The sequence below is a fragment of the Panthera pardus genome, unplaced genomic scaffold, assembly GCF_024362965.1.
Source record: "Panthera pardus isolate Hobbes unplaced genomic scaffold, ASM2436296v1 HiC_scaffold_20, whole genome shotgun sequence".
In the NCBI taxonomy this organism is placed as follows: domain Eukaryota; kingdom Metazoa; phylum Chordata; class Mammalia; order Carnivora; family Felidae; genus Panthera; species Panthera pardus.
Window position 1 is genome coordinate 17723392 of NW_026526766.1, and position 15050 is coordinate 17738441.

The 15050-nt window shown below is 39.6% G+C and overlaps 1 protein-coding gene across 3 annotated transcripts in view; it reads left to right on the forward strand.

Annotated features, from left to right (window-relative positions):
* The window catches only part of PCSK5 (proprotein convertase subtilisin/kexin type 5), a 444612-nt gene that overhangs the window by 154315 nt on the left and 275247 nt on the right, over window positions 1–15050 (forward strand). For all 3 annotated transcript variants that reach the window (XM_053907817.1, XM_019463577.2, XM_019463578.2), the window contains exon 6: window positions 13710–13798. In XM_053907817.1, the coding sequence (XP_053763792.1) occupies window positions 13710–13798 (89 nt within the window). The remainder of the gene's footprint in view (window positions 1–13709; window positions 13799–15050) is intronic.

Here is a 15050-nt window from a genome sequence, read left to right on the forward strand (position 1 = left end):
CAGCCTGTGGTAGGTACTCGATAAATATTTGCTGAACGAATGATTCAGAAAAAGTAATTCATTATGGGCCAGTCCATGAGAATAGTCTCATTATGTACAGTTAACTAGGTCATTATAAGAATATTCATAAAATTGGATGTTTACCCACATAGAGGAATACAGGTAAAGTTGAAATATTGTCTATGTAGAGTACATTCTAGCATTTTGGTCTCTTTTTTTTTTGCTACTTGAGAATTATATGTACAGGCTGGTTCTCAGGATACATTTGGAGATGAGAAATACGTATGGAAAGAAATAGACCACAAGAAAATCAAAATTGTAATTTGATACAGGCCATTATTTCTCTCATTATCTTTATAGATCTCTTTCCAGTCTCTTGGCATATACCCTCAGTATATACTTCATATTTCATGCTTTAGTGAGTTCTAATTATGAAATTTTCTTTTAATTATGATGCCGCAAAATTATAGGAAAACCAGTTCAGGTGTAAGGAGGAGAAAGTTGTTTGGATTGCATACCAAGCATTTTCACAAACACCCACTTCAAGCCAGAACCCTTGGAGCAGAAACTCCTCTAACACATTGTACATAAACCTTGATTAGCATGTACCTGAGTCCTTGGTAATTACTTGCATCAATCTTACTACACACCCATCAGTGGTCGTAGGTTCAATCGGTGGTCAGTTGAACTCCTAGAACTCATTAGTGGTAATTAGGAGGATAAGAATATAATGTACCCGTCGTCCAATATCAGCTGTATTTCTTTAGCAAGGGAATTCACCAGCTCCAGGACCATGTTTTGCTCTTCTTTCCCCTCAGTGCCCAAATGACTCCTCAGCTGTACAAGAAAGAGCCATGTGAGTGGGGTCACTTTGCCTTAAAGACCCCATGCTATTAGGAACGATATTTCTTGCAAGAGCCTATAAATATAGCTTCCAGGGGACACAGGAAAACCACACTCAGCGTCTGGTATCTACTCGCAGAAGCCCAAAGCCAAGACTTCTCATTGTGTATCCAACATCCTGGCCACAGACCTCCCACTTTCTGGTAGTTCACCAACCAGGGTTCACTTTTATCATAAGCAGTGTTGCTAGGTAGCTGATATCCCACCTTTACCAGATATCCAGGGGAACAGAGCTAGAAAGTTAAACCAAAGTAATTCCCCTATAGATAAGGAAGAAAGGTTTTGTCCATTCTTGACTCGGAATTTTGCCTGCCAAGATTGGAAGCACCACATCCTGATATTATTCAACTTCGTACGCCCCTTGCTTCAAAGATGCTTGGACATAGGATGTGAATTATCTGGCCTTGAGGAAGGAAGGAGGGAAGAAGGGACTAATATTGTTAAATAAACTCATCCTTGGGAGGTTCTTTGATCATTTTCAAGGAAAAATACAACATATTCCTGGCAGAATTCCTTGTTTACACAAAAAGAAAGTGTTATAGTTCTACTTTCCAGAATTGTAGATAGCACTTAACCCAGTAAAGCGGTAGAAAATATGGCATCGTGCTGTGCCTTCCAGTTTCAAGGAAGAGTTGGAGCTTCCCGATCCACGTTTATGAACTTTTAAGAGAAAACACTTGACTCCCAGCTCACTGAGAACAGACCTAAAATGAATCAGCAGGAATGACTAATTTCTGTCTATTCATAGTCAGGGGTAAGGGAGACAATTTTGCAGTCTTCCATTTGTGGTGGAAAATGAGATCAGGGTGTTCCCAAAGTGCTAACTACATAGAGTAAAAACTAGTAAATCTAGTTTTTAGACAGTAAACAGAACCCTCTGATAGAGGTTAGGGAGCTTCAAGCGTAGAGTTGTGGGCTCTTCATGGACCCATTGGGGAAGGAAGAGCACCATGAAATCACTGGGGAACATAAACAAGCATGGGCAGACTGAATTCATAGAAATGAATTCATGTTATCACATGGAAAACTAATCATGAAAATTAAAAGAAGAACTGAAAAGCATGATAGATAAATCTATAGAGAACCAGTGAGCCAGGGAGAAAGGCCTCATTCCCTTATCATGATTAGTATATTTAATCAACGAGGATCTCTCATACCCCATTGCTTTGAGGATGTTGTTGACTCTTAAGGGTAGGAGGAGAGTTAGGTTAATAAACAGGTGGCTAAGATCTTTGTCAGGACCATACCCATGCACATAGGTGCTTGTCGTGGGTTTTAATGTACCTCAGCGCCTGCAATATTGTATTTGAGAAAGCAACAGGAGTGAGCTAAAGAACTAGGTTTTCTGATAAACCAAGCTATTTATTCTTTTATGTATAGGCTAGCATAGTTAACAATGAATTCAGTTAGTAATGAATAAACTATTTTCCTAGGCTTGGGCAAATAGAAGGAAGAAAAAAAAAAGAGGGAGATGTCAAAGGTCTAGGCTGGAAAGAGTAAAGAAGAGGGAAAATGGTGGAGGTAAGAGAACATTATCAAAGCGGCATATTGACAAGAAAAATAAATACGAGATGTCTAAACTGGTAAGGAAGACATAAAACCTTCCCTAATGCGGATGATCTGATACTCTATGTGGAAAATTCTGAAGACTCCACCAAAAAATACTAGACCTGATAAATGAGTTCAGTTAAGCCTCAGAATACCAAAGGAATATACCGAAATCTGTTTTATTTCTATGCACTAATAATGAAGAAATGGAAAGAGAAGTTAGGAAAATAGTCCCATTTATAATTGCACCAAAAAGAATAAAATACCTAAGAATAAACTAAGGAGGTAAAAGACTTCTACTCCAAAGCTATAAAACATTAATGGCAGAAACTGAAGGCACAAACCAATGGAAAGATCCACCGTGCTCATATAACCTCTGTTAAAATGTTCATACTACCCAAAGCAATTTATAGATCGAAAGTAATCCCTATCAAAATACCAACATTTTTCCTAGAACTAGAACACATAATCCTAAAATGTGTATGCAACCACAAAAGACCCTAAGTAGCCAAAGCAATCTTAAGAAACAACAACAAAGCTGGAGAGATCACTCTCCCCAAATTTCAAGACATACTGCAAAGCTGTAGTAATCAAAACAGTATGGTACTGGCACAAAAATAGACACAGATCCATGGAACAGAATACAGAGCCCAGAAATAAACTAGCACTTATATGGTCAGTTAATCTACAAGGGGTGAGAATATAAGATGGGAAAAAGACAGTCTTTTCAACAAATGGTTTTGGGAAAACTGGACCGCTTTCTTATGCTGTACACATAAGTAAACTCAAAATAGATTAAAGACCTAAATGTGAGTCCTGAAACCATAAAATTCTAGAAGAAAACATAGGCAGTAATTTCTTTGACCTTGGCTTTAGCAGCATTTTTCTAGATATGTCTCCTAAGGCAAGGGAAACAAAAGCAAGAATAAACTACACCAAAACAAAAAGCTTTGGCCCAGCAAAGGAAACCGTCAACAAAATGACAAGGCAACCTACTGAATGGGAGAAGATATTGGCAAATGATAGGGGTTAATATGCAAAATATATAAAGAACTTACACAACTTAACATCAATAAACAAACAAATAATCTGAACAAATGGGCAGAGGACCAGAATAGACATTTTTCCAAAGAAGACATACAGATGGCTGGCATATGAAAAGGTACTCAACGTCACTAATCCTCAGGGAAATGCAAATCAAAGCCATAATGTGATGTCACCTGACACTTGTCAGAAAGGCTAAAATCAAAAAGACAAGAAATAGCAAGTGTTGGCGAGGATGTATAGAAAAAAAAACCCTTATGCATTCTTGGGGGGGGGGGTATGCAAGTTTGTGCAGCCACTGTGGAAAACCGTTACGGCGGTTCCTTCAAAAATTAAAAATGGAATTACCATATGATCCAGTGATTTCCCTACTGAGTATTTATTCAAAGAAAACAAAACAGTAATTTGAAATGATACACACACCACTATGTTTATTGCAGCCTTATTTACAATAGCCAAAATAAAAGCAGCCCAAGTGTCCATTGATCGATGAATGGACAAAGATATGGAGTGTGTGTGTGTGTGTGTATACACACACACACGCATATATATACATATGTGCACACACACACACACACAGTGGAATACTACTCAGCCATAAAAGAATGAAATCTTACTCTTTGCAACAACGTGGATGGACCTAGTATACTGCTAAGTCAAATAAGTTGGAGAAGGACAAATACCATAGGATTTCACTCATATGTGGAATTTAAGAAACAAAAGAACAAAGAAAAAAAGAGACCAAAACCCAGACTTAAATCCGGAGAACAAACTGGTGGTTGCCAGAGAAGGGGATGTTGAGGGTGGGGGTGATAAGTGAAATAGGTAAAAAGGATCAAGAGTACACTTATCTTGATGAGCACTGGGAAATGTACAGAATCATTGACTCATTATATTGTACACCTGAAACTGATAGAACACTATGTTAATTATACTTCAATTACAAAAAAATAAACTAAAACATTTTTAAAAATAAGTTTGTGAAAAATCTGAACATTTTTAAGAGGGCAGTATACTGACCATTTGAGTTTTATTTATATTATTGTCATTATTTCGTGTTCTGACTAAAATACTCGTCTTGAATTACAACCAAATATTGTAAATAACTGGAGATTCTTCAGAACTACAATGTTTTTTTTTTTTACTTAAGAAAATAATTATAAATTCACAGAAAGGTGCAAAAATATACAAGTCCCCCATACTCTTCATCTAGATTCCCCCACTGATAACAACTTACATAATTAGAGTAAAATATCAAAACCAGGAAATTGGTGTGAATACACTCTGCAAACCTTGTTCAGGTCTTACTAGTTTTTATCTGTGCTTCGTGTGTGTATATGTGTATGTGTGTGTCAAGCTAACAGTAGTTTTAAACCTGTAAAAGAAAATTCTCTGCTTTTTAGAATACTTTGCTAGTCATTTACATGTGATATATCTGATGCTAACTCTTTGTTGGCCTATTAGTAGTTAACATGATAAAACATATTTTTCACTTTCTTACCTGTAACATACCTATCTGTTAGACTTTGGAGCAGTTGATGAATGCTCACTTTTATTAGCTTCCTTAAATATTGTGTATCTCTTCTTAAAGACCAAGAGGCGGATTTACAATGTCTGCTGCTAAGAGCCGTCGTACTTTAGGGGTCCCTGGGTGGCTCAGTTGGCTCAGCGTCCGACTTCAGCTCAGGTCATGATCTCACGGTTTGTGGGTTTGGCCCCCGCGTCGGGCTCTGGGCTGACCGCTCAGCACCTGGAGCCTGCTTCCGATTCTGTGTCTCCCTCTCTCTCTGCTCCCCCCCCCCCCCACCCCACCGCTCACTCTCTGTCTCCCTAAAAAATGGATAAATGTTAATTTATTGAGAGCTGTCATAATTTAGAGTTCATGCTCAAGATGTTTTCAATATTAGGCTGTCAGAGCATCTCTGAATATCTTATTCTGTATAGCTATTTGTTGGTGTCTCGGTGGAGTTTGCAATAATTGAATCCCGTAGACTGGGTGGCTTCAACAATAAATCTTTATTTTGCACCGTTCTGGAGGCTGAGAAGTCCAAGATTCCGTTCTTGGTGAGGGCTCCCTTTCTGGCTTGCAGATAGCTGCCTTCTTACTGTATCCATACTTGGGAGAGAGAGAGAGAGAGAGAAAGGAAGAATGTTCTCTGCTGTTTCTAATTCCATCATGAGGGCTCCACCCTTGCGACCTAATAACCTCCCCAAGGCCCCAGCTCCTTATATCCTTACACTGGGATTAGGGTTGCAACATATGAATTGAGGGTGAGGTGGGCGAAAACATTCAGTCCATAGCAGTTACTCTGAATGAGTTTTTCTAAATTCCTTCCCTGTATAATAAAAAATTGAATATTATGGGAGCCTCAGGGACTATGTATAGTTGCAGTCACTTCAGAAGCTAGTATCTTAATTGTCTCACAAAAACTAATCACCAAAAAGTGGACTGTGTGATTTGTTACCTCAAACAATTTTTCATTTACCTTCCCCCCCCACCCCCACCCCCGAAACTTTTACAAGAGATTTGGTAAAGCTTTTCCCTGAAGACAGTTTTCTTCTTAAGTTTTCATTTTTAAGATTCCCAGCATTTTCTCCTTCTACCTCAAGCTGAATAATTTATTAGAGAGATTCTATAAAATAGACCGTCAAATATCCTGTCATCAATAGTAATGAAGGAGTAGAGTTGCCACTAACTACCTCACGGGATAAGTAGGGTAGCACGTAAAAGGCATGAAATCTCGGCGGCCGTTCAGAGACAGGGACGTGGACCCCTGTGCCTCTCCCTGGAATAGTGAAAAGGCATCACATAAGGATTGAGCCTGCCATGTTTTTTACCTTCCAGTCACCATCTGACTGACTGAATTTGCTCACTTGTGAAACTAGAGAAGTGATACCCGTTTGGCTTACACGAGAGGGTTGAGGTGAGAATCAGACGAGGTTAAAATACTTAAAACAACTGGAGAGCGTGGGGGCGCCTGGGTGGCTCAGTTGGTTAAGTGTCTGACTCTTGGTTTCGGCGCAGGTCATGATCTCATAGTTCGTGGGATCAAGCCCCATGCCGGGCTCTGCACTGGCAGTGTGGGGCCTGCTTGGGGCTCTCTCTCTCTCTCTCTCTCTCTCTCTCTCTCTCACGCACATGCTCACACACAAAATAAATAAACTTTTTAAAAAAAGAACTGTAGAGTGTGATGTAAGCACGAGGTGGTAATATTATCAAGAACAATCTGAGCACCAGAAACGTCAGTTCTAAGCGGTATTTTGGAGAACACGTCAAATACATCATTATTTCTTGCTCTCCTCTCCCTTTCCAAGCGAGCTTTTGAAATGGCAAGTTTTCAGTCAAATTTAAACAAAATTAGAACCTGCCAAAGAGAATGGGCACAGCAGATGTCAAAAGGGAATAGAAACAGTGAGGGGGTAGACTGAATCCACGAACAGCTGAAGAGGTTTCGAGAAGGAAATGAAAGAGAAAATAGTCTTTCTCCAAGATGTCACTGCTTGGTGTGGGGCTTGAATTTTGACATTCAAGCAACGCGGTGGCAACTGAAGACCTGTCGCGTGTGTCCCGACGTCTCGGGTTCATTGCTGAGCTTACTTGCAACTTGTCTCCAAACCTCAAGCTGCTCAAGTAAGTTGATATTTCTGTCCCCACTAACTCCTATGGAAGAAACAAAGTTCACAAAGCACTGTGACTCTAGGGCTATGAGAAGGCAAGAGAAGATGTGAAGGCAGTATTTTACCACCTAGCAAGATACAGTCGACTATGCATTTATACTCTATACTCCCTTCGCTTCCCCTGTATGAGTTCAGGATATCGTAGAAAGGAATGAACAGGCACTCCCTGATCTCATTTTCTTTCTTTTCAATCATAGACCCCGGGTAAAACTTCTGGAGACCTTTAATTTCAGTGGTTTATTGTTGGGAACAGATAACGTAGTAGATGAGAAAACTTGAAATGGTAGAACAGAGGCTGTCATCACCTCTTCATCAAGATGCTCTTTACGAGCCAAAATGGTTTCTTCAAGTAAAGAATTCTGTGATAGAACATTTTTCACTTCCTATAGTACCGGCAGCAATGATAATATGCCTAAGAGAATCAGAGATGTGATGCACTTTTTACTTCCTAGTTCGTCTACATCACTTTATATTACATGATGTCCATTTCATTTTGCCGTTGGTCTAAATATCCATTATAGTTTGTATCATTGGATTACCTTCTGTGGTCTCAGAAAATAAGGAGTATTAGTGTTATCATGATGATAGGCACGGAAACTAAATGGCTAATTTTCCACGCGGTGTTGCATGGGAGTTGGCTAATAAATTCATACTTAGGTGCTGTGGGTCAGAGTGTAGTATAATGAGCATATTGTTTTCTGGACTAAAATCTACTGGAACTGTTCTCTTTGGCTGACAGTAATCTATATGCCTATGCTCTGTTATCTCTGAAGAAAGATACATCTGAAACACGGACTTTGGTCTGTTTTGTGACCTTTATATTTGACTGACATCATGAATATTCTTAATGCTGACCACCCTTGTTCTTTGAGAGAAGCAATAAACTTAATCTTGTTGACGTACTTGAACAGGTCATGATGATATCCATTGTTACATGATCTATTTTTTTTTAAATTTTTTAAATGTTTATTTATTTTTCTTGAAAGAGAGAGAGAGAGAACATGTGCAGGAGAGGGGCAGAGAGAGAGAGGGAGACACAGAATCCGAAGCAGGCTCCAGGCTCTGAGCTGTCAGCGCAGACCCTGACACCGGGGGTTGAACCCCGAGATCATGACCTGAGCTGAAGTCGGATGCTAAACCGACTGGGCCACTCAGATACCCCTGATCTATCTTAAATCCAAGTCAAAACACTGAATCCAACCAACATTTAAAAATACAAAAGATGACAGGTACTTTACATGGGGTAACGATCACTGTCACCCGAAGAGAGTGAGCTGTTTGAATGCAGTTGAGCTAGCAGTTTGGACCCTCAATTACAGTATGTTCCAAATATTATTTAACCAGTATTTGAAATAGATGTATCTGCAGGAGAACGATCCCCCCAAATGGTTCGTCTCATTGCTCACGATCTAGAGCAATGTACAGAAATCTGTATAAGAAATGTTTTTAGAAGGAAATAGTCACTCTGTTCTTCACTTAGGAGAATTCACTGTACATTAATGACGAGCATAATATGTGTAGCGTTTTATTGCATTTGAGGAGTACAGAGCCAAGTTAGTTCTTATGTTTTAAAAATACTGTGGTCGAAAGATACTCAATTAAATCTTTCCTACTGTAACACATCTAAACCTCCTGGGAAAAAAAGAAATTTTTAGTACATGGTTGAGCTAAGGGGATAGCTGGAGTATTTCTCTCAGAAAGCTCAGAAGCATCACCTAGGTAGGCAATAGGTGGGCCCTAGGAATTTTTTCAGCCAATGCCAGCCAGCCTGGAGCGGGATTTTTTAAAAGCACAGGGATGGCAGGAGATAAGACCTTGGTTCACTGAGGTGAGAGAAGACTTCCGCATAAAACAGAAACTCCTAATGCATCGTCCCTTCCATCCTCAAAGAATTCACAAAGATAAAAGCCTTCTGAACGGATGGTTTGCCAACCACATGGGGAAAATAATACCATGAAAACAATCCAGCAGCAAAAAAAGCAGAATTAGATTCATGTATTTTAAAATTATCACATATAATTCACACATACCAAGAAATGTATGTGTCAGTACATTCAATTGAAAAGTGTTTTGTTTTTGAAGAGACTGTTCAAATTAACCAGGTGGGTTCGAAAAGGAACTTGAAAGGAAAAATCTAATGATCGATGCGAGTAATGTAGTGAATGGATTAAATAGCAAGTTAGTCATGGCCAAAGATAAGTGTTATATAGAACTGAGCAAGTTACATAGAGAGCAGCCCAGAGAGAAAAAGATATGGAAAGTCTGAAGGTGCAATTAAAGAGTAAGGTAATTTTCAAAGGTATGAGCTGAGACTTCTGAGGATTTTTTTTAGAATTTTTTACTGTTTACTTATTTTCGAGAGAGAGAGACAGAGACAGAGACAGAGTGCAAGCAGGGGAGGAGCAGAGAGAGAGAGAGAGAAAAGGAGACACAGGATCCGAAGCAGGATCCAGGCTCTGAGCTGTCAGCACAGAGCCCAGTGAGGGGCTCGAACTCACGAACCGCGAGATCATGACCTGAGCTGAAGTCGGACTCTCAACCGACTGTGCCACCCAGGCGCCCCAAGACTTCTGAAGATTTAAACATTTAATTACTGGTTTAGGAATTGCTTTATAGGATGTTCTTCAGAAAGAAGTCAGTGATCCCAAAAGGGAGTTATGAACCACAAAACCAGATAGGGCAAAGAATATTGGTAAATCTAAACAAACATTGGTTATTCAAAGTAGTGGCACAAATGGATAGTTTCAAAGGTTAAAAAAAAAATGTATAACTATAATCATGGGGAACTTATTTGTTAAGAGGTGAGTAATCACAGTTTAAACAGTGTAGTCTGTATTGTTTGGGAAAAGTTGAAAAAAGCGTCGATGACTTTAGACTTTGTGATGTTAGGTATTTATGATCAAATAGCTATGAGAAACACTAGCGAATTGTATGAATGACATCCATACAGAAATGAACATAAATATATCCTATAACAATGGATATAGTCACTGTAAATATACTTACTCTCAAGTAAAGGACAAATATAGCCTAGATTCAAAGAAAACATAACTATATTGTATTTATAAGAGCTATAACTGATACGGATGTTTGACAGTCAAGGGAGCAAAAAAGGTATATCATTTAATTATTAACCTGTATCTTTATTCTAATTTTTTTTTGCTATAGGATTCCTAGAGTTTTACTACATATTCCTAAATAGTTTCACTAGGAAGATTTAATAATTCCACTCACTCTGAATAAAATAAAAATTGACATGGGGCGCCTGGGTGGCGCAGTCGGTTAAGCGTCCAACTTCAGCCAGGTCACGATCTCGCGGTCCGTGAGTTCGAGCCCCGCGTCAGGCTCTGGGCTGACGGCTCGGAGCCTGGAGCCTGCTTCCGATTCTGTGTCTCCCTCTCTCTCTGCCCCTCCCCCGTTCATGCTCTGTCTCTCTCTGTCCCAAAAATAAATAAAAAACGTTGAAAAAAAAAATTTAACAAAAAAAAAAAATTGGCAGAACTGCAGAAAACATCAAATCCATCACACAATGGACAAGCCTGTCACAATGGACTTACAAATAACAATTGGAGAATTAAAATCAGATCCTTAATGATCCTGTAGCACTTGCCTTAATTAGTAATAGATACAATGAAGTATAAGAAAAATGGACTCCCAAAGGGAATTTGACATTTGAGAAAAAAATAACTTACACCATGCAATGATACGCAGTCAGACACTAATGAAGAGTCACGTAAATAATTGCTGGGTTCAGGGGTAGGTAAAGTTGGTAGTTTAGGTTGCAATTTACAAAAGAAATACTGTTTTACGGGGCACCTGGATGGCTCAGTCGCTTAAGCTTCCGCTTTAGCTCACGTCATGATCTCAAGGTTCTTGGGTTCAAGCCCTGCGTCCGGCTCTGTGCTGACAGCTCAGAACCTGGAGCCTGCTTCAGATTCTGTCTCTGTCTCTGTCTCTCTCTCTCTCTCTGCCCCTCCCCTCCTCACACTCTGTCTCTCTCTCAAAAATAAACATTAAAAAATATTAAGAAATATTATTTTCCTTTAAAAATGGATCATTTTTCTGATGATTAAAGTGGTACAATCAAATGCCAGAATGGAAAGATAGTTGTGAGTACCTCAGAATTAATTGCTGTGTAGAATGACCTAAAATTGCCATAAGATTGCTGTGTTCCAAATAACATATCTGGGAATGTATATGCAACAGATATGGGCAAAAGGCATGAAAATGTTATTCACAAAGCAAGAAAGAGAAATTGCTAATAAGTATTTGAAAAGATGTACAACATCAAATGTAATCTGAGGGGATAGAAAGGGAAGTAACAATGAGGTAACGTTTGTCATGTCCAATTGGCAAGGATGAAAAAGATTGAAAAACTCATTCATAGGGGTTTATGGACACAGGGATTTGCTCCGATATTTTCTCCATTCTTCATATTGTCATTCAAGTAGGCTTATGGTATTTCCTTTTTGTGTGTGATGCACAGAAATTTGATGCTTTGTAATAACATTTATCCATCTTGCAGGGGTTTTTTGAGGTTTAGTTTTATTACTTTAAACATCTGAACAAATTGACGGTGTATTCTGTACTCTTTGATGGAGTAATTCCACTTCTAGGAGTTTATCCCAAGGTATAAAGTGATATAAACGCTCAAGATTTTTCTTCATAGCCTTGTTAATATTAGTGAAATACTGGGTAAATTTCCAGGAATAAGTGAGTTGTGAAAGAGACTATGGGGGGGAGGGGAGGGTGCACCATTTAAAAGATGTGAGTTACCAGTAAGCTTTTAAATGACATGTTGACTGTTCACATAGGAAGATATGTATGACGTTACTAAGTGGATGAAGCAGGGTATTTCTCTGTTGTCTAAACTTGTGCGTGTACCTATCCATCATAAGCAGTGACTTGTTTACGTTTGCACAGATGCTAGTCATAGCCCATGATGAGTGTGGTCTCTTCTATAAAGTAGAAAGTAATGTTTGGGCTGCTTTCAGCATATCTCTTTACATCTCAGGGCCTCCTCTTTTTTTAAGTTTATTCATTTATTTTTTGAGAGCAAGAGAGCAAGTGAGCACCAGTGGGGGAGGGGCAGAGAGAAGGCGAGACAGATTCCAAAGCAGGTTTCGCACCATCAGCCCAGAGCCCAATGTGGAGCTCGAACTCGTGAACCCTAACTTCACGACCTCAGCCAAGATCAAGAGTTGGACGTTTAATTGAGTGAGGCACTCAGGCCTCTCCATCTCGGGGCCTCCTTAAGCACCCTCATCTCTAAAACTGAGGGCAAAGGAATGAGCCTTGGGCTTGAGTAGCAATGACAAATATGCTATTGTGGTTATTACATTCCTCGTCTGCATCTAGAACACACAGTCTTCATCGGCCCTAGTCTCCTTTCTCTGGCTCGGCCATATCTCAGAATTCTTCTCAATACAGTGTTAGGTCAACATCTCTAATCAGATTATACTTTGCACTTGAAACTTGTCTGCCATCCTCGGATAGGATGATTTTTGAAGTCCTTTCAGTTAAAGGATTTTTTCTGATCAAGGAACAAAGTCACTGTGGTGAGAAATGAACGGAATGTTTTTCAGAAAAAGATGTTTGCTTTTCTAGTAGCCACATTTTTAAAGAGCAGTAAAATGGTGGAAACAGGTGAAATAAATATTGATGATATATGTTATTAAATAAAATATTTCATGTCATGTATATAAAACAAGTATTAGGGGATTATTTCACATTGCTTCTTTCATATCAAATCTTAGAAATCCAATGTGTATTTATGGCATATCGCATTTTAGATCATAGATTTTCACTGAAGATACTTGATCTGTATTTTAGTTTACAGCTTAAGAAGTAGATTCTCCTGTAGCGACATTCTTAAATTTTGTAATAATTGAATTGAATGCTAGTTCTTAAATTTAATGAAAGTTGAAATAAGGTCACACTAGTCACATTTCAAGTACTGAATGGCCATGGATGTCTGGTGGTTACCATATTGGACAATGGAAGTTGAGAGAATACGAAGAAACATACCATTTGATGTTAGCTTTCAAGGAGATTTTATATATACATGTATACATACATGTGTAGATATATTTCAGTAATATACAGTAAAACCTTGGATTCTGAGTAACTTGTTCTGCGAGTGTTCTGCAAGGCAAGAACCTTTCTAATACATTTTAACTTGATAAATGAGCGATGTCTTGCAATATGAGTAGTACATGGCACCGAATGTCATGATCACAACTCAGCCGATGGTTCTTGAAATTTGCCTTGATACACGAGTGCTTTGGATGACGAACATGTTTCCGGAACAAATTATGCTCAAAGCCAAAGGTTTTACTGTAATCCCAAACAGAATATAATGAAATGCTCAAAGTTTGCAGTGGACAGGCTCTGTGCTATTTAGACAGAAGTTCCAGCAACATCCACAGCTTGCTGCGTTCTTCACCACTTTGAAGCCTGAATGGTGGCAGTGATGTTTTTTGGGTCTGTAAGGATGGAGCGTCGTACTTTAGCAAGTGTGTGTGTTCTCCCTGCAGGCATGGGACCCGCTGTGCTGGAGAAGTGGCAGCCGCAGCAAACAACTCTCACTGCACAGTCGGAATTGCTTTCAATGCCAAGATCGGAGGTATGGGAAACAAACCTAGGCGGACGCGGAACCCTTTGTGAGCTCAAGACGGGGATCTGAGCGCACAGTAGTGTTCACCTGTTGCCGAAAATGACCACCTTAGCATGTGTTATTAATACGGTTAAAGGCTTTTGAAGCCATCTCCCTAAAGTGTCGCAAACACAGACATGTCTTTCTTTAAAACAGGCGTGAAAAAAAAGGTTGAGTCACGAAGATGGGGGGGGTCATTGACAGCTCTATCCCAAACTATATAATCGCTGCCTGGGTCAGAGAGAACTGATAACATAAATACGAGCCCATCACATCTCTAGGGAAAGAAACATTTCGAAGTTACGTCAAAACAGAAAACCCATCTTTTTTCTTTGTCCTTACGCTTTACAAAAAGTTCCTTGTAATTGAAGTGAAATTGGCAAGCGGTAAAACCTCCTTTTGTAGCCCCACAAGGTAGTGATACTGTACTGTTAATAATTCCAGATTATGTGTATACATTACACATGCCTGCACAAACTCAAATAGACAGATGCCTACTCCAAGGGCCCAACCAAAGTAGTATAAATCTAGGCATTAATAGAAGCAAACTCTTACTTTCCCGACTGTTAGCATATTCGTTAGCTGTAGCCTAGTGCCTCAGTCACACACCAATGGGAAGAACACATTATGAGAGAGACTAGAGATGCCCCCCCGGGGGGGGGGTCTCCTAACCGGTGTCACAGATGAATGAAGTTCCCGGTTACTAGACCGACATCTTTGTTTCCGGTACACTCTTTGTTGTCAAGTGGTAAATAGAATTGGATCTAAAAAAATAAAGATAACAGTCCTTTCTAGAGTAAGTGTAGAGGTCTTGTAACATGAAATGTTTGGGGTCTATGGTAACAGTGCTAAGGAAAGGTTTTCTGACACTGCTTGAATGTCAGTGCTCAGTACATTTGCCCTTTCTCTCCTTTATTTCACACTGGATTCTTAGAGTATGGCAGCCTGTTAACCAGGAATTAGCTGTACTCTGAGAGCATCTGCTGTGTGTCAAGGGGAAGGTTCACGAAGGAGCTGAAGAAGAGAGACAGAAATTTCCCCTGAAGAGTGATGAGGTTGCTGGACACCCGATAGTCTCAGCGAATCAAGTGGCTACGGCGGCTGCCTCATCAGCCCTTCGTGACGTCCCAGATACACACAGTCCCTCACGTACACTGACACACACCCGTGTCCCCGTCATTGCTTTCTAGTGCTAACCCAGCACTCGCTGACCTTCAGGGAA